Source organism: Alosa pseudoharengus, unplaced genomic scaffold (genome assembly GCF_046254945.1).
Source record: "Alosa pseudoharengus isolate Yale_2024_CS ecotype anadromous, Long Island Sound unplaced genomic scaffold, YU_APseudo_1.1 YU_APseudo_1.1_scf_2, whole genome shotgun sequence".
Taxonomy (NCBI): Eukaryota; Metazoa; Chordata; class Actinopteri; order Clupeiformes; family Clupeidae; genus Alosa; species Alosa pseudoharengus.
In genome coordinates, this window is record NW_027468663.1 from 56533190 (window position 1) to 56552958 (window position 19769).

General features: G+C 40.6%; 1 protein-coding gene across 1 annotated transcript; it reads left to right on the forward strand.

Moving 5' to 3' along the window:
* The first annotated feature begins 3519 nt into the window (after positions 1-3519).
* styx (serine/threonine/tyrosine interacting protein) lies at positions 3520-9488 on the forward strand. Its single transcript, XM_076295593.1, has 11 exons — positions 3520-3727; positions 4263-4295; positions 4500-4553; positions 4646-4743; positions 5244-5304; positions 5417-5453; positions 5578-5617; positions 5712-5762; positions 6957-7029; positions 7813-7906; positions 8893-9488. Exons 1-11 carry the CDS (start codon positions 3668-3670, stop codon positions 8964-8966), a joined length of 675 nt encoding a protein of 224 aa, XP_076151708.1. The 5' UTR covers positions 3520-3667; the 3' UTR covers positions 8967-9488.
* The last annotated feature ends 10281 nt before the right edge of the window (positions 9489-19769 follow it).

The following is a 19769-nucleotide window of genomic DNA, read 5'->3' on the forward strand; positions in this document are numbered from 1 at the left end:
CACCACCACACCCACACACAAACACACACACACACACACACACAGACACACAGACACATAGACATAGACATAGACATACACACATACACGCACGCACACACACACACACACACACACACACACACACACACACACACACACACACACACACACACACACACACACACACACACACACACACACACACACACACACACACACCTACAGCTAGCGTCTCCGGAGTGGTGGAGTTTTAGACATGTGAATTGTGGGTAGGGTGGAGAGGGGCAGTCTGGGGGGGTTGAATCACAAAGCCCTGCCGCCCCTGGAGGTGGCCATTAAAGCAGAGGGGCCTCAACGTGCCGAAATGACCGGCCCAGCCTGGGCCCCGGCTCCTGGAGTTCCTGGGCCTCAGACGTCCAGACGGGGACAGCGGAGAAGGACGAGGAGGTGGAGAAGACTCCAGAAGAATCCAGAAGAATCCGAATAAAAAAGGCGGTTGAGACGGGTGGTCACACAGCCACTGCTGTAGACTGGTGCCGGCCCACACTACTGCCCCCCGCCCTACCGCCACCCCGTCTACGAACCCCCCCATAACACCCCCCCCATGACCACCACACCTCCACCCTGACACTGAGCATACCTGCTGGAGGAGAGAGAGAGAGAGAGAGAGAAAGGTGTATCAGATAAAGACATCTCATAGGGTGATGATCCATTTAGACTTGTTTTTCATTTTTATCACTTTGAGTAATTACCACCTAACACACAAGGTGCCTTAATAATGAATACTGTCTAGGCTGATGGCTGGATTTCAATATCAATAGCCATGCTAGTTCCATGATCCTCCATGATATATGCTGATTATCTGTGCTAGTCATTAGCTTTGACCCTTTGTCAGACTACAAAAAGGAGTAACTCCAACAGAGAGAGAGATAAAAAGGCCTAATATCCCGTCTTTCAAAAGCTTGGCAGACGTTGCTCAGCTAAATGACATGAAGATGATGGGGATCAGAGGCAGGAGCAGGAGCAGGGCTGTATCGTTGGCAGTGTGCTTGTGTGTTTGAGATGGTGGGTGTGGGCGCGGGTTGGAACCATGTGAGAGAGAGCTCTCCGAGTCAGAGCTTTGGCCCGGGCAGCCTATGTTCAGTTCATCACTTCAGCTTTCCTGGCTTTGGTTCTTACACCATGGCCTCCTCCTCTCCACTTCTTTCCCCTCCTCTCCTCTCCTCTCCTCTCCCCTCCCTCTTGTGGCCCTCCCCTCTCCTCTCTTCTCCTCCCCTCTCCTCCTTTCTCCTCCCCTCTCCTCTCTTCTCCTCCCCTCTCCTCTCTTCTCCTCCCCTCTCCTCCTTTCTCCTTTCCTCTCCTCTCTTCTCCTCCCCTCTCCTCCTTTCTCCTTTCCTCACCTCCTCTCCCCTCCCTGCCGTGCCTCCTCCACTGGCGGGATTTCCACTCCATCTCCCAGCGTCCCCGGTGGCGAGGTAATGGCCGTGCCGGAGACATCAAGCACATTCCAAGGGCTGGTCCAATTACGGAGCAATGAGGGGCACATCTCATTGTGGGAGAACAAAGCCAGGAGTGACACAAGCACTCTTTACAGGGGAGAGCACAGCGGGAGGGGGAGGTGACAGCTGCTTAGAAATATCTATTTGGTCAGTTACTGGAAGGGAAATTTGCAGTTTGTTCATCTCAAGCTCGTCCAGGTGGTGGGACCCGTTGCAACACTCTGGCACAGAGAGAGAGAGAGAGAGGGGGGGGGAGAGAGGGGGGGGGGGAGAGAGAGAGAGACGAGGAAGGAAGGAAAACAACGCAACCTGTTTGAGTTTTGCTCAGCCAGGAAGGAGGAATTTGACTAATTCTTATATAAAAGCCATATGGTGGACCCAAATAAAAGTCTTGCATAGTGCAGAAATCTTTGCAGCCTGTAGCCTGTTTTACTCAGATGAAAAGACTAGCTCTCATCTGAAGTAGGAGATTTTTTTTTTATTAAAAACTGCCACACACTATCCAAATGTAGTAAACTCAGTCAATTGTAAACACAAAATCACAGATACCTTTACATTCTTAAACAAAACACTTTTCAACTGACATTCTGTTCAAAACGTTTTTTGTTTTGGACAAGGTGTTTAAAGTCTGACATCCATTGCATTACAATACAATAATAATAATAATAATAATAATAATAATAATAATAATAATAATAATAATAATGTAGACAAATACCTCTAGTAGTGCTCCAGTAACTTAAGTGTAGAAACCTTTAACGCTTTGAACTGTCATAGAATGTTCAGTAGAAGCCCACTACAAAAGGACACATTTGCAATATGGATAATACATTTGTAATAAAAACCTGTGTGTTATATATGTTTACATTTTAGTTTTCAATAAAGCTATGTATGTATTTTATGTATGTATGTCCGTTTTAATCTTCAAAAGATGTAACCTTTGCTGACAACAGAAAGCCCACTTGGGTAAAACATAAGTCTACAATTTACAAGTGCATTTTTTTTCTTCTTCTTCCATTTTTTACGTCCTGCATGTAAACGGATCCAATTGTTTCATGGTACAGTAATACCACGCAGACGCGGTCTTATTGAAAACACAGGAGGATTACCTAACAAGCATGTAGATAAATGTGGTTCCTATAGTCTCTAATCAAGCCGAGTTCAGACAGGTGACAGCGCTGGTCTTGGCCCTTGAACAGTTCCAGGTGGCGCTGGGGTTTTTTTTGCAGTAGGGTACACAGGCCTGCAAGTCTATACTGTCCACATTCCACTGTGACAGAACATTTGAGATAAACGAAGCAGCAGATGACATTGGCTATGAATGCTAAAATGAATTCTAATTGAGGTGTTTACTGGTAGGCCTACTCCTAGTAGCCTACTACGATCACAATGACCTAAGGCAGACACATGTCAACCACGAAATCCACTTTTTGCAATGGGGGTAGAGCGCAACGACCCCACATCATGTGGAAATACTACACTCTGCTGGTGAGCTGATGAAATTACAAGTCTGTTCAGTCACAGTCACAGTCACAGAGCCGTTCAAGTAATAGTTTCAAAACCTTTTTTATCAGAAATATGAATAAGCTCTTGTTAAAAAAAGAAAACTAAATATTTGGATTTTTATAACAATATTTTACTTAGGCTAATATGTTGTTAGGCTATAGCCTATTACATGTTCCTTCAAAAGCTTCTTGAATTTCCCCTTGAGGATCAATAAAGTAGTCCTATCTATCTATCTATCTATCTATCTATCAAAAAGGAAAGGTTCGTATCTAGGCCTAGGCCTATTCTATTTATCTTCAGTTTGTCGATGTCAAGAGGTGCTTAGAAATATATTTTAAATTATGCTACATGCAGGGAAACAATGGTTAAGTTAAAGTACAATGTTGAAGATTCAGGTTCCTCACTGAGAAATTACCATAAACTGGGTGAGGATCCGCTCGTCTGCTTACTTGGATCAGAGAGGACTGGAGCCGGTTGTTTGGATCGTTTAAGAATTTAGAATTTCACGACGTTCCCTAACTGCCACGTGACTCACTGGGTTAGAAGAAGCATGGCGGACATGCATGCGGAGCTCCAAAACAAACTCCTGATTTTTTTCAGTTAGTTGTATTTTAAAATAATATCCAACGATCGTGACAGCATCAACGTTGACTGCGTTGGACGTCCCACAGTATAACAACATGGACGAGGGGAATAAGCTAGAATTCCCCTCACTGCCTGCGTCCAAGGAGGATCAATTGGTAGCTATGATGCTAACAAACATCAAAATAGCTACCTAGCCGGACAGCCAGCCAGTTATCTAAGCAAGATTGCTAACATGGGTCGAGAAATAGCAAGATCTTATAATAATAATAATCATAAATAAATGAATATGCATTTTGAATTAACTCAAAGCCTAGAAAAGAAAGCCTAGAAAAACTCGTCGTCTATCATACTGTCATCTAACCGCAGTGACACTTTGGCAAGCCTAGCTGTTTATCTGTTGAACCACACATAGTTGCTTGGTGAAAGGGCTATATACCCACAGGGTCATAACGTCTGTAAGTAGACAATATCTGACTAGCAGAGGTGCATTGTTGTTAACTTGTTGATTACTTGTCTTCGATGTTAAATAGCTTTAAACGAGTACTTTGTTAACTCAGGATAGGCTACTTCACTGAAGGTTTAGGCAGCCCATTGCCAGTCATGAAGTGACGCTGCAATTCAGAATGCACAGTCATGATATGACTCTGATATCTTTTGCATGTTTTTATCTTTATTAAATCTGTTTCGTAGGACTGGGCCTATCCGATGAGACGAGATATGCAGGTACGCAACAAATCACCTCAGCTTGAACTTTTAAAATGCAATAGATGGGCTATCCGAGAACTAACAATGGAGCATTGAACTTCCATACAGTGAGAGTGAAATTGCCACGACATGCAAAATGCAATGTAATGCAACACAGAGTTGATCTATTCAAACCCACGGCATTAACGTATTAACTATCACTGTCCTCTCATTTTCCCTAAGGAAATTCTCCCAGGCCTGTTTTTAGGTCCGTACTCAGCCGCCATGAAAAGCAAAGTAGGTTCCGTCCCCGTCCGGGCCACGCCCACAGTTGTTGATTGGTCACGCTTCATATAGACCCGACGTAATTATGCCCTCTGCTGTTTCAGCTTTCTGTACTGGAGAAGCATGGAATAACGCACATTGTATGCGTGAGACAAGACATTGAGGCCAACTTCATCAAGCCAAACTTCCCACTAAAATTTAGGTATTGCATGACAGAAGTTATTATAAATATATATATATATATATATATTATTTATTTTACGTTATACTAGTAATTTTGAATGCCAGTGAAATGTTTATTGTTATTGTTGTAAGTCACTTTGGACAAAAGTGTCTGCTAAGAAACATTAAAATAAACACAAATTGACCAGAGGTAATAGGATGTATGGGACCTTAAAGGACAGTAGTCTGTGCCAATATCATTTTTGTTAAATTATGAAGATGTCTCATCACAGATCTCCGTACTGTGTACCGTATAGTTCACAGCCTTTCTGTATTCAGTCCTGTACGCTAATCCAGCCAATTATGTTGCTTCAGGAGAAAGAGAGAGGAGGGGTGTAACTTGATTGGCTGTTGCACTCAAACGTCAACTAACTTTAACTAGAAATACAGACTGCACCTTTAACCAGGACAATATGAAAAGGATTAGTGTAACATGTTTGTTTTTGTGTGTGTGATTTTGTTTTGTTTGTTTGTTTCCAGATACCTCGTTTTAGATATAGCCGACAGTCCTGTGGAGAACATTATTAGGTATTTCCCATCGGTAAGTTTGAGTGACAGCATTGACGGCATAGTAGACATAGGGTTGTCTTTAAGTGGTTGGATCAAGTTCCGCTAAAAATGTTTGCTCAAATATCTTTCTCTGCTCTCCCCAGACAAAAGAATTTATTGATGGATGTTTAGAGGCTGGAGGTAATATTTTTAAGTGGAACAGTGGGTGGTTAAGTGGAACAGTAGTTGTCCGCGTCCATTTTTCTTGATAGGTTTACATTCCTCTGAATAAACTATATAAATGTACGTTACTTTTGCTTCACAGGAAAGCTCCTCGTTCATGGGAATGCAGGGATTTCAAGAAGGTATGTTCCGCCATAAGACTTAATTTAATTGGGTAATTCCAGTCATGTGACTTGAGATTAATGTCAGTGGAATTGTATCTTGTTTTTCTTTTAGTGCTGCCTTAGTTATTGCCTACCTTATGGAAACGTTTGGCGTTAAATACAGGTATGTTTTTCAGTAGTGAATAGTTTGGCGTTAAATACAGGTATTTTTTTCAGTAGTGAATAGTTTGGCGTTAAATACAGGTATGTTTTTCAGTAGTGAATAGTTGAGAATGTATTTGCTAAATAATCAGTCTCTTATGTGAAAGAAAAATGCTAGCCAGTTAGACATAAACATGTTGGGCCTTAATTTCAATGACAAGCAAAGTGCACAGTCTTAAGTCTAACTAAAGCTAATTTAATAACTAGGCAAAATCGTTTAGCTAATTCAACACCACAGATAAGTCATTGAGGCCCAAACATTGAGGAGTCGCCACCATACTCCCACATGCCACACGATAACTATGGGGGATATCGCGACTGAAAAGCTTTTGCGGTTATATTTAGCTCATCAGATTAGTTCTTCATAATGATAATTCATCTTCAATGAAAATATACTACTACATGTTTGGTTTTTTTCACTTTTCATCCTATAGACTGTGCTTCATGTCACAAAACGCTTTTATTGAGAAAACTTCATGCTAGAGAGAGAACTTTGTCGGTCACTTACATTAAGTCCCATAGTTTGAAATTCATTAGTGTGAATTAAAAGAAACAGTGCCCTGATGAGCATACTTTGTAGCCCATACTCCTAGTAAGGGTCCTGTTCACATTGCACAGCACTTGTTATGACAAGATTTCAGTCTGTTAAGAGGCACAGACACAGTCTAAAATCTGCCCTCATAGCATACTGTAGCTCTGTTGCCGCCTGGCTTTGCTAGCCTCTAGCAGGATAACTCAAGCTATGTAGCCCCATAGACATAATATTATGTCTGTGTAGCCCCCCCCCCACCCCCCCTCGAACAACAGAGTCCTTGAAAATAGCCAAAGCTCTCCTTTAAGGCTTGTTGTTACATTATATTGGACAAAAAAATCAGAATGTATCATTCAAAAACAATCACACAGAAGGTACAGAAAATAAAGTTAGTTTGGACTTAAAGTGATTCTATATTACTACAATGTTCAGAGCAGCCTGAGTAACTCCAGATTTGTTTCCTACGGTCAGTGGAACCCAGCCAGAGTTCTTTATTCCGTGTTTTAGTGCCACTATGAATCAGATCCGCAACTAACTGACTAAACTTAGAACAACATGGCTTTTGTGATACCTAATTTTGAAAGGATATCAACATAAGGGTGTGTCCTGTGCTTTGTCAAACAGGGTTGCATTTAGCCACGTGCAGGAGAGAAGGTTCTGCATTAATCCCAATATGGGCTTCGTGCATCAGCTACAGGTATGGGCCTAAAACAAACTCCTAACCACCACCACATATACAGTGGGTTGCGTAAGTTTACACCCCGTTTACAAGTTGACTAAAAAGAGGAATAACAATGTCATCTTTTGGAAATTGATCTTAATGCCTTAATTAAAAAAAATGGGGAAAATCCAACCTTTAAGGACACCAATTGTCTTTGTAAATGAATAATGTGTCGTAAATTAATAAATGTTCCTGATTAAAATACAGGGGGCATAAGTATACACCCCCCTATGTTACATTCCCATAGAAGCAGGCAGATTTTTATTTTTAAAGGCCCGTTATTTCATGGATCCAGGATACTATGCACCCTGATAAAGTTCCCTTGGCCTTTGGAATTAAAATAGCCCCACATCATCACATACCCTTCACTATACCTAGAAATTGGCACGGGCTATAAGATCATCTCTCAATGCAAATCAAACCAGCTATTAGGCTAACTGAAATAAAACCATGCCAATCTCTAGGTATGTGATGATGTGCCCCCTGTATTTTAATGAAGAACATTTATTTATTTACGATACATTATTAATTCACAAAGAAAATTAGTGTCCTTTAAAGGTTGGATTTTTTTAATTTTTAATTAAGGCATTAAGATCAATTTCCAAAAGATTATTTTTTATTCCTCTTTTCAGTCAACTTTAGCATGGGGGTGTAAACTTATGCAACCCACTCTATAATAATTCTATGTCATGTCCGTAACATTGTGACAACATAAGATTAGTGATTATTGATTTTCCTTTAATCTTTTCAATATACCAGGAATATGAAGCGATCTACCTAGCCAGGCTAACCATTAAGATGATGTCTCCTGTCCAGCTGGGGCGGCCTTTTTCTATCCAGGCTGGCATGCCAGGTGAGGCCGCTGTGTAGTTTAGCTGTGCTAACTGCTGGCTCCATCTGCTTTGTCTGGAAACTAGGTTTCCATCTAACTGTTTCAGACCAATTCTGGGCTTTCATTTCAAGTCCAGAATGCAAATGCTGTATACAAATTAATTAAAAAAAAGCTGCATGTGGGTGGATTGACACCCACTTGGTATATGTCTTCAGAGAACATCTCCTCTAGCACTACTTACAAGCACTTACCACCTGTCTTGAACTGACACTCAACTGTTTAAAAACAGCACTCACTGATGCACTTATTCTTACTGTACTCTACCTTTTTTAAATTGTCCTAAAATTGTTGAGAGAATTGCTTTAAAACTTAAACTGTTTACCATGTTGTTAGTCGCTTTGGTTAAAAATGCATCAGCCAAATGTAATCTAATGTAATGTAATGTAATATGTCATATGACCAAGCTGGAAACTGGTGTACTAACAGGTGAGGTTCCTTGCCATATGTGTTTCGGCAAAGCTACCTTAGACAACCTCGGGGGCTGATGTTTTTAGTAAGGTCCCACCTTTGAAGGTTTTAGAATATCTTACTAGCATAGATCTTACTAACATATTAGTAGTTTCTATAACACACAGTGCTCTGGCCATTAAATAGCCGTAGTTGCGGAAATGGCCTTAAATTAAACAAACAAACAACCTCAGGGTTCGAACTCACAGCTGTTCACAAGCATTCTCTTAATTCACATAGCTCAGCTGATGGCAACACACAGGCACGTTTCTTTGCCTGTCTGACCTCTCTCATGCTATGTTTTCCTAGCCTCGAAAACCATACTCTTGACTATATTCCGCTACACTGCTCTTGGGCAAAGAGTACTGAAGGAAAATGAAATTGAACAGAAGTACGTAGCCGGGCGGACCCAGGCTAATGTTTTCCCCCGTTGTCATTGGTGCTCTTGTTTTGTGTGTCTTCTGTTCTGTAAGCCATACTTTTCTGCTTCTCTCTCACAGGAAGTTTGAAAAGGTCACTCGAGGAGGATGACGACTTTGGGAGTATGCAAGTGACGGCTGCACAGAATGGATAAGCTTTAATGAGTGTTCATTAGTTTTTGTTTTGTTTTGTTTTGTTAGTTTCTTTTTTGTTACATTTTTATTGAGATTAAAAATGTAAATATTTGAACTTTTCTAAGGGGTGGGAATTGGGGTCAAGGGGACCCATGAAGCTGAGGGGATTGGGCTAACTTTGATCATTTTTTTTGTTTTTGTTTTTGTTTTTCTTCCTGCAGCTGTATATGCACTGATGAGGTTTTTTGCAGTTTTATAGTATTTAAGGCATATTGCATTTGCAGCGGGACGGTATTGCAATAATGCACTTTTGATACTTGAATTCTTGTCATTTAGCAGGTCTGGGGCAGGTTGGCAAAAGGGAAGGTAAAGTCAGCCGCTGCCTTTGTAAGGGGTGGGTGGGTGCGGTCTTAGGCCTGCCCGGTGAGACTGGGCACTTTAGGGCTTTGAGGAGGCGTCTCTGTGGGAGCTGACGCTCCGCTAAAGAGGAAACGCGCTTCCCAGGATTTAACCCACTGCTCAATTAAACAAACAAAAAAAAAACAAATGGCTAACTCATTGCTTTTGTCTTATTTATAGCAACACAATGCTGCCTATTGCGATATGTTTTTATAGGCAACTAGTTTTGACATCCATTTAAATTTTTTATGTGATGGGTGTAGTTAGTGGCACTGTGCTGCTGTTAGTTACTTTTCTTTTTTTCATTTATGCATACATTCATCTCAAGGATGATTGCTTAAAGGAGTTTTCACATAGCCATTTCACATAGATCTCTTTTGAGGACACTGAGTACTGTCAGTACGGAAAAAATCGGTGCTACCTAGCAGTGTTGCCACAGTTACCTTGAAAAAGTAATCTGATTACTGATTACTCCTTTAAAAAGTAATTTAGTTACTTTACTGATTACTTGATTTTAAAAGTAACTAAGTTAGATTACAAGTTACTTTATTAGTTACTTTCAGCAGCTGCTGACAACACCCCCACCGCCTCAACATAAAAATGATAACCGGTTTTGCCAATACTCACTATACTGGAAGTGCATTTTAACAATGTATAGCAGACATCCCAACCTAACCTACTTAGATACTGTATTGCAGATGTTTGTTCAGTACACCAAATAAGGGAGGCCTATTGATAGAAATTGTGATAGTAAAATATGTAGATTTTGGTAGTTTGGTTTTCATGTAGCCTTGGCAACTAGCCATCTAGTAGGCTATAGGCCTGAGTAATATGCAAATGAAATTACACTTGTTAAACTCACCTCAAGTCTTTTGCAATCATTTAACCGCTGTGAGCAATGCTAAAGTCACTGTTACAAACAGTGCAGTGTGCAACACTACACAAAAGTACTCATAATGATAGTCTGATGTGAAATGGGTCTTAAATGTTCCTTTTTGAGGGACACTGACTCTGCCATGACGCTCCTGTTCCTAGATACACTAACTGAACCATGGAGGTATTATGAACTGAACTGATTAATTAAGTTCAGGAGAAAAGAGATATAAGCCCACCTACACTGAAAACTGATTGGTTAATTTAGCAAAACAGACCAGTTTCTCTGTCTTGGATGCGCTTGCAGGCACACACGCACCACTCCTCTCTCTCTTCCTCTCCGTTGTGTGCGCGTTACATTTAGATGCACTCGCCGTCCGGTCTGGCTTGCGTGCTCTTGTTCGCTCTAGGTTCCGGGAGATTTTATGTAATTTGCGGGCGTCAGGATATCAATATGGGAGACTCCCAAAACTTCAGGAGACTTGGGATGTCTAGCTAGACAGCACTTTGTCACCAGCGCAGAATGTAGCCTACAACGTACCTTAATGTTGTCATGTTTAGCTGACACAAACTCAAAATAATGACTGCATAGATAAAACGTGCATCTCTCTCATCCCTCCATTGTTGTTTACGTTTGGGTCGCTGCGTCGTTTTACCATAGAGGGTTTTATGTCTGGTTTTACACGTGAGTTGTCCTCATGCTGAAAAGGTTGGCATAGCCTACATGACATTAATCCCCGAGACAAGAAGAAAGCAAAGAATATATCTTTTTACTAAGGAAAATGACAAAAATAGTAACGCACAGTGATTTAGATAAGTAACTTTAATCTGATTACTGGTTTGTAAATAGTAGCGCGTAGATTACTGTTACCGAAAAAAGTGGTCAAAATAGACTAAGTAACGCGTTACTGGCATCACTGCTACCTAGACACTGGTTTAGCATTTGCAGAGCTTTAACTAAGTTATTCAAAACTTGTGTGTTTCACTGTCATGGCAGGTACATTGCTACTCTCATATTGGGCCCTACTGTGATACTTGTTGACTGGTCACATGCAATATTCCCTAGATAGAAGTCACTTTATTTTAAAGAACAGTTAGTGCTCATGATGTATGATTTTCTAACTCCTGCTACACAGAAAAGTAGCTTTGCCCTGTTGCTCATACCCTTATAGTGCACTTTGAGTTGCAAATTAAGGTTGGAGGGTATTCACTAGCACTGTTCACCTGAAGTGAAAGCTTAGTAAATGCTACGTAATATGGTAAGGCACAGTGCGCTGCGGACTGACAAGGTGGTTATTGCGCTTCCTCTGTGCATCTGCCCCTGGGTGCTTACACTTCTTTTCCACCAACATTTATTTCAACGCAGACACGAGGCTAGTAAGGGGTGAAAGGATAACTGCTGGTATTTAAAGGGTCATCACGCCAGCATAGCACTTGGGAAGAGTGGAACCCCAGGCAGTGGACAGTGACCTTTTCAGGGGAGTTAACCTTCGTTTACCTCTGATTTTCATTTCGAGCCCCAGGGTAAGCTGGTTCCAGTTGTGTCTCTTCTCTCTCCCCTATGATCTTTTTACATGCGCAACAGCGACAGGTGGTTTCAACTGCCGCGCCCCCAGGGACCCTGTTGTACGCTATTAAGTAACGCTAGTGAACATGTCTCTGGCTAAAAGTTATGCAAGATACTTGGTATTCACCACACACACCGACACAGGACAAGGTGACTGGACAGTTCTATTATGTCATGAAGCCATAGACAGCCGTGGCTAGTTAGCGCTTCAGACTTGTGACCGGAGGGTTACCGGTTCAAACCCCGACCAGTAGGAATAGCTGAAGTGCCCTTGAGCAAGGCACCTAACCCCTCACTGCTCCCCGAGCACCGCTGTAGCAGCCTCACTGCGTCGGGATTAGTGTGTGCTTCACCTTACTGTGTGCTGAGTGTGTTTCACTAATTCAGGGATTGGGATAAATGCAGAGACCACATTTCCCTCACAGGATCAAAAGAGTGTAGGCTACTTATACCAGACATGTGGACTCGAGTCACATGACTTGGACTCGAGTCAGACTCTAGTCGTGATTTTAATGACTTCAGACTCGACTTGATAAAATTAGGCATGACTTGCGACTCGACTTGGACTTGAATACTATTCACTCGAGACTTGACTCGGACTTTGCCTCTTTGACTTGTAATGATCTTGACATGTCTCGAGTCAAAAAATACATTTCCTGATCGTGGACCAGTCACCCCAGAGATGCTTTCACTTCCGCGACGAAAAAAACAAAACACACAGTGGACACAAACAGGCAGAGCACAGTGATCAGTGCTACTGTTACCACCACACGCATCACCTGTGTGTAGGGTGATCAGACGTCCTCTTTTGCCCGGACATGTCCTCTTTTTGAAACCTAAAAATGTGTCCGGGCGGAATTTCAAAGTCGTCCGGGATTTTGTTATTCTAGCCTCAAACATGTTTACAGCGAATTTGCATTGCTCTCTCTTTCATTCATGGATATATCTATGTCTTTCGTTCACATACTAGTCACGGCCTCCCAATACAGTTCGCTTTGCATTGAGTGGAAAGTGTAGGGCAGGGGTGGGCAAACTGCGGCCCGCGGGCCGGATCCGCCACGCACTTTCATCCGGCCCGCTGAGCATTTCATTTGGTTATCAGGCTGCTCGCTATTTTTTTTCCTGCAATAGAGACGACGTTGGTTAGCTTTACTGCAAACTGCTTTTCACTCTCCTTAGAGAACGTTTACAATGTCAATGTCAAAACATCATGTTAAATAGAGATAACATCATGTTAAACTAAGTTAACTCTTAGGTATCTCCTTTGCAGCAGATCTAACGTGAACATGCGATCCATTTAATTGGGAACGCGTCTGCACCCCAGATCAGATCAGAGCCGCAGGTTCCAGCTGGCTTGTCATTGTTGATAATTGATATCTCCTTCTTATAATAAACTTTTAAAATGAAATCATGAAGGCACCAGTAGTACCCACTATTGACCATTTAAAAAGTGTGAGAGGGCCATACCGTAGCAGGCAGAAGATCATTGAGAAATAAACGTGAATTAAAGCGACAGTGCACAATTGATACATTTGTTAAACAGCATAAAATTAGCAGTATTTTTAAGCCATTAATATTTCCAAAGAAATACTTTTCATACTAAATTATAGGCTATAAAAATGTATTTTTTTATGTGTGTGTCGTGGGGGGGGGGGGGGGGGTGTTGTGCGGCCCGCAGGCCAATTTTCAAAACCCAGTGTGGCCCTTGAGCCAAAAAGTTTGCCCACCCCTGGTGTAGGGTGTAGAGCCTGACCTTAGCTACCGTCATTGGTCGATAGTAGCCTAATCTCAAACATTTAATTGGTCAGTCAGTCACCTCAATAGCGCAAACTTCCTTGTTTAGTGTAAGTTCACGGACGAATTAAAACGTAAATTTCCATGTTTTTGTCTCGGTCGATATCAACATGAAGCTGAGTGCCGGACCTGCAAAGCAGGCACTTACGCGTCGGTCGCAAATAAAGGTGCCAAAACGACCTACAGGTAGGCTACACAATGTTCAGCAAAGCATCGAACGGCAGCGAGGGGTGAGAGCTCATCAGCTAAAGTGACAGAGTTTTTCGACCTTAACATTACGTCTCCAAAATCATTTTGATGGCACATAACCTCATAACCATAGACTGTAACATGACGAACGGCACTTCTGCCATTGTCTGAGCTATTTATTTAGCTGAACCTTTAAACTGCCTTTAAGGGATAGCCTGCACACTGACAACAGCAGATGTCAATAATCCTCTATCTAGCCTACTGCAGCCTATATTCAGGTGAATTAAATATGTTGGCATAACATGAGGGATAGATGTAGGCCTATTTCTTTACAAAATAAATATCTAATAATAATGGATTGAAAAGAGGTAGGCCTAATAATAGACCAGACATGATTGAATAGATGGTTTGATAGATAGATTGAAAATGAAATGAAACATATCCACAACAGTCCCCATCAACACAACTGTTTTCATAGGTCAGGACTATTAAGCTCTAAAACAGATTGTTCAAAATTATAGAGCTACTGTAAAAGATTCATGTATTTTCAGAAACACCTTGGATCAAATTTAGAGATAGGCTATGCAACATTAAAGATGGGTCGCCATCCAAATGTATCTTGCGAGTATAGAGCTCAACAGCCCTGCTGTTATTGTAATTATTGTTTTTGCACATTTAAAACTTTAATGTTTTCAAAATAGTCTTTTGATGCCAGCCCCAGCCCCCCCTCACTGAAGTGTCCTCTTTTTCACAAACCCAAATCTGGTCACCCTAGTGTAGGGCACTAAGAGACAGAGGAAGGACCAATATCAAATAAATATTAGCTTTACTGCAAACTGATTTGCATTAGACAACGTTTACAATGTCAAAATGCACTAACGGCATGTTACATAAAGATGATACTTTTCGGGTCCCCCCCATTAAGATCCAACTTCAACGTATGCTAGCCTACTTAATTTAATTAAGAATGCGTTACAGCGCGCGCACAGAAGGGAGAGAAAACAAGTGGCAGGTTCCAGCTGGCTTCATTGTTGATGATGATTGATATCTCCTTTTAAATATAAGAAACGTATAAAGGGAAATCATGAAGGAAACAAAGACGAGATTAGAGGAAATTGCGGATTTATCTGGTTCTCACTAGGCTACTGTTGGGTGATTCTCCAACTATGGTACTTTTTCTGTCCTTGACATATATTTAAAAAAATAAAAAACATTTCTACTTTTTTATTTTTTTCACACTTACTACATATTTAGGGGAACCTATATATAAAAAATCATTGTTCAATTATGTTGTTTTTTATAAAATATAAGACATTTTATATGCGTTTTTTACTATTTTGCCTCTGTCCCTAGGCCAGACTTTGGGTCTTCGACCTTATCTCACTTAAAATCTAATACTGATATAATTTTAAATTCAAACAGAAAGTATGCATTATAACCCAATTCATTCAAATCTACACTGAAAAAAAATGACATGCAAGAATTACTTAATTTTATTTAGGTAACCATTTGCACTCAATTTAATTTAGCTACATCCAGCCATATAGATTTAGTTGAATTTGCTTAATATTTTCTTGCAATTAAAGCTAAACTAAATTGAGTAGTTACAACTAAATCAAGCCAAGCAAACTCCAATCAAATATTTTGAGTAAATATTAGTATTAGGTAACCATTTGCACACAATTTAATTTAGCTACATCCAGCCATATAGATTTAGTTGAATTTGCTTAATATTCTCTAATGCAAGAATTACTTAATTTTTTTTAGGTAACCATTTGCACTCAATTTAATTTAGCTACATCCAGCCATATAGATTTAGTTGAATTTGCTTAATATTCTCTAATGCAAGAATTACTTAATTTTTTTTAGGTAACCATTTGCACTCAATTTAATTTAGCTACATCCAGCCATATAGATTTAGTTGAATTTGCTTAATATTTGTATATAATTTAATTGGTAAAAATTAAGTTAAACTTCAAATTCAGGTTAAATAGTATTAACTTAAATCTCAAACAGAAATGGTATAACGGTCTTTATTAAAACAAATGTTCAACACAGAAACACACATATGAACACACATTGGGACCCTTTGCTTTAAAAAATAATAATTTTCACGCTCTCAAACCAAAGCAAAAGCAAAGGCAGTAGTGCCAAAGAGAGAGAGTGTGTGCACCAAAAGAGAGAAAGAAAGATTCAATAAATGGTTGTGAACCTTTGACCAAAGCCAAACACCTTACCAGTGAGTGATTGTGTGTGTGTGTGTGTGTGCGTGCGTGCGTGCGTAAGTAAATGTGCCGAGATAGAATGAGAGAAAGACAGTGAGAAAGAAAGAATGAGAGAAAGACAGTGAGAAAGAAAGAAAGGTTCACAACCATTTATTGAATCTTTCAAATCAAGTCAATCATGACTGTGTGTGTGTGTAAAAGTGTGCCAAGAGAGAGGACGAACGATAAAGACAGAGAGAGAAAGAGAGAGACAGCAGGGAAGAGAAAGAAGAGGCCCACTTGCCCATCTAATGATTTGGTTCTTAAAGGAGAATTCCGGTGTGATTTTGACCTAAAGTGTTTTGAAACATGATACCGAGTGTGAACGTATGTCTCATAGCCCATCTCGGCTTGTCCCCTGCACACCGAAATCTGGCGCTAGTTAGCCGATGCTACCAACAAGGTGGTCAATGGTGGTGCCTCGGCATCGGCATAGCCATGCAAATAAATCACTGTTTTACACCATTTACGAGGCTCAATGTATCTCCACACTTCATTGGTAGACTTCCGAGGGCCCCGACATTTAAAACGAGACATTGAGAACTTTGAAAAAGCACTGGTAGTTTACTTACAAGACGATTTATACAGACAGTATCTTCACGAAGTTTAGCGTTTGCAGCCATCTTGAATTTAGTCACGATAAGTCGAGCGACGAGTAAGAATGAACAGGAATGATAAGGGATCAGATTCCAAAAATAATTCTGTGGAAATGCATGGATTACAGTTTCTTCCAGGAGGAATCTGATCCCTTATCATACCTGTTCATTCTTACTCGTCGCTCGACTTATCGTGACTAAATTCAAGATGGCTGCAAACGCTAAACTTCGTGAAGATACTGTCTGTATAAATCGTCTTGTAAGTAAACTACCAGTGCTTTTTCAAAGTTCTCAATGTCTCGTTTTAAATGTCGGGGCCCTCGGAAGTCTACCAATGAAGTGTGGAGATACATTGAGCCTCGTAAATGGTGTAAAACAGTGATTTATTTGCATGGCTATGCCGATGCCGAGGCACCACCATTGACCGCCTTGTTGGTAGCATCGGCTAACTAGCGCCAGATTTCGGAGTGCAGGGGACAAGCCGAGATGGGCTATGAGACATACGTTCACACTCGGTATCATGTTTCAAAACACTTTAGGTCAAAATCACACCGGAATTCTCCTTTAAGATTGAGAACCTTGGGTAGGAGCTTATCACCATCCATCTGAATGACAACTTTTTGTATGAATTTGTAATAGTATTGAAGAGTTCAACATTGATTCAATGTGTATATGACCCCTAGCTTCACCAAAGTCCTTTTAGGCAAGTCCCTGCACTCGGCAGCCATAATGCAATGCTTTTTTGGCACTCATCGGGCATCCTATTTGGCAGAAATGCGCGTGCACAAGGCTTCACGACACCAACCTTACTCCAGCACCGAGTTCACAACACATGATTGGAGGATTTTTTGAGTGCTGTGTCTCCTCATTAGAAAGTCTCTGGCTTCACTGAACAGCCTTGTGCAACAGACCAAGGTTCCTCCAAAATGATGCCTCCATCCACAACGATGCCGATGTCCTCATGTTCCAAGGGGTGGTTTTCTCTTGACACCTCCTTGCCATGGATATCCTGTACAAAATTTAAAAAGCTGCTTTAGGTTGACGCTTGAGAAAAGGTACGAGCTAGGAGCTGGCTTAAAGGTTTTTGGCTTAAAAATTGGCATAAAAATGCAATTTTTATTGCAATTTCAACATGCCCTTGGTTAGTGTTACTTACTATGTACATGTATGAGAGAATCATCATCTTCACCAAAATAAAGGCACGGGGTCTTGATGGCTGCCTCCCTCCTCAGATGTACAGTCTCTGTCTGTTCAGATACAGGGATATTATTTTGTGAAAGTACAATCAATACTCTAAATAATAATAACCTCTATTTATAAAGCACTTTTAATACGGAAGATTCAGTTCAGAGTGCTTTGCAACAGATAACAGGCATTTGGCAAGCATTTCTTTCCCCTGTATTGGTTGAAACACACCCCATAATCACGTCCCAACGAAGCAGCACCAGACTTAAATTCTGACAGGAATTGAGTATAACGACATCAGGCTAATAAGTGAGTGTACCAGTTGGGGAAGGAACAATGTGAGCAACGGGAAAATGAGTGAGTGGGTAAATGTATGACGACTCATGTAGTCGTATCAACCCTGAGGAGTCCAGTTATAGTTAGACACAAAATTATAATGCCTCTATCTGTCGCTATGTTGTAATAAGGAACATAAGAGCAGTGTGTGAGTAGGGTGACTATAAGTGATGGCAGTTGCAAATAGCAGAAACAGATCCAATGTGATCATTGTATGTAATATGTAAGAGAAGTAAACAATAATAGTAATACAAACTTACACCTTCCAAAATCCTCAAATGTTTGGTCATTTTATGTCCTTTAAACCTTCTTCTGGAACTTATGACCTTCTTCTTCTGGAAAACGGCGGTCACTGGACATCCAAGGTTACGCATCTTTGACCTGTAGCTTGCCTGAATACCCAAGCATCACAGGCATTTCCTGATCCAGTCATCAAGCAAGGACATTTCTCAATACCTGTAACTAAAGAGGATAGAAACACATTTATAATATAAATATAAAGTATACATTTATGAAATATACTTATTTAATACATACACAAATGGTACTAGTTAATCAAACGATTTTGACACTTCATTTAATTGACATTTGACACATTATCTTACAATCTACCAACAATAGCTACACAGCCCTGCTTGTTGGTCTGACTGTCCCCTTGAAGGGAAAACATTTCGAATTTCAACACCATGGAACAAATAAAATGTTCAACCAATATCGGCTTAACAGGTGCGTAGCATCAGCCTGTCCAGATCTTGCACTGCTGTTGAGTTTGAGAAATGCCACCACCACCACCATGCATATTCAGCGCTGGCGATGACATTATTGAGAAAATAGTGGTACTCCATTACTGACAGAATAAATAAACACGTTTCTAAACCTAGCGTAAATGTGGCTTTTGCCCAACATTGTCCGAGTTATGACCTGACCTAATCACTCACAAAACACGCGTCCTATTTCTTTCCTTTTTACATGTACCTTGGCCTGCATTCTGAGTCTCCAAACAAATGTATTTTGCAAACTCGGCATTGCTCAAGTTAAATGTCAGTTGACTCCACAGGGATCGGTGAAAACGTGTTTGGTCTGCTGCATAACGTGTTCGGTTAGCTAACTAGCAACGTTAAGGTCAACCATATTTCAGGCAAGATCTGTGTTCCAATTCAGTTAGCTGCTAGCAGCTAATGTTAATTGTACAAACTTTAATGGGTCCACTGAGTTTCAACGACCTAAATTGTCTAACATTAAGATATATATTCATTTTGAAGTTATTCAATCAATTACGTCGAGGAGGTAATAAAAGTAAACTTTAAGATGAACTTGTTAGCCCAGTTAACATTATATTGGAGTAGAACTGCTAGGTAAAGTTAACTTTAGCTAGCTTGCTAGACGATTTCTTAAATATTCAAGAAAACAGCTCTATCGTGTCAAATAAGGCAATTAAAGACACTCCAAATTTCTAATGGTAAACTGACTGTCAAATGACGTTTAATAATATACCACTTACCGTTAAGTCAAAAGCGAAGATTTCAAGTGCAGATCTCTTCAAGCCAACGGAACCGTTTGCAAAATGGAGGACAATCATCTATTGGCAGCCAAATAAACGCATGCGCAGCACCGCCTCTG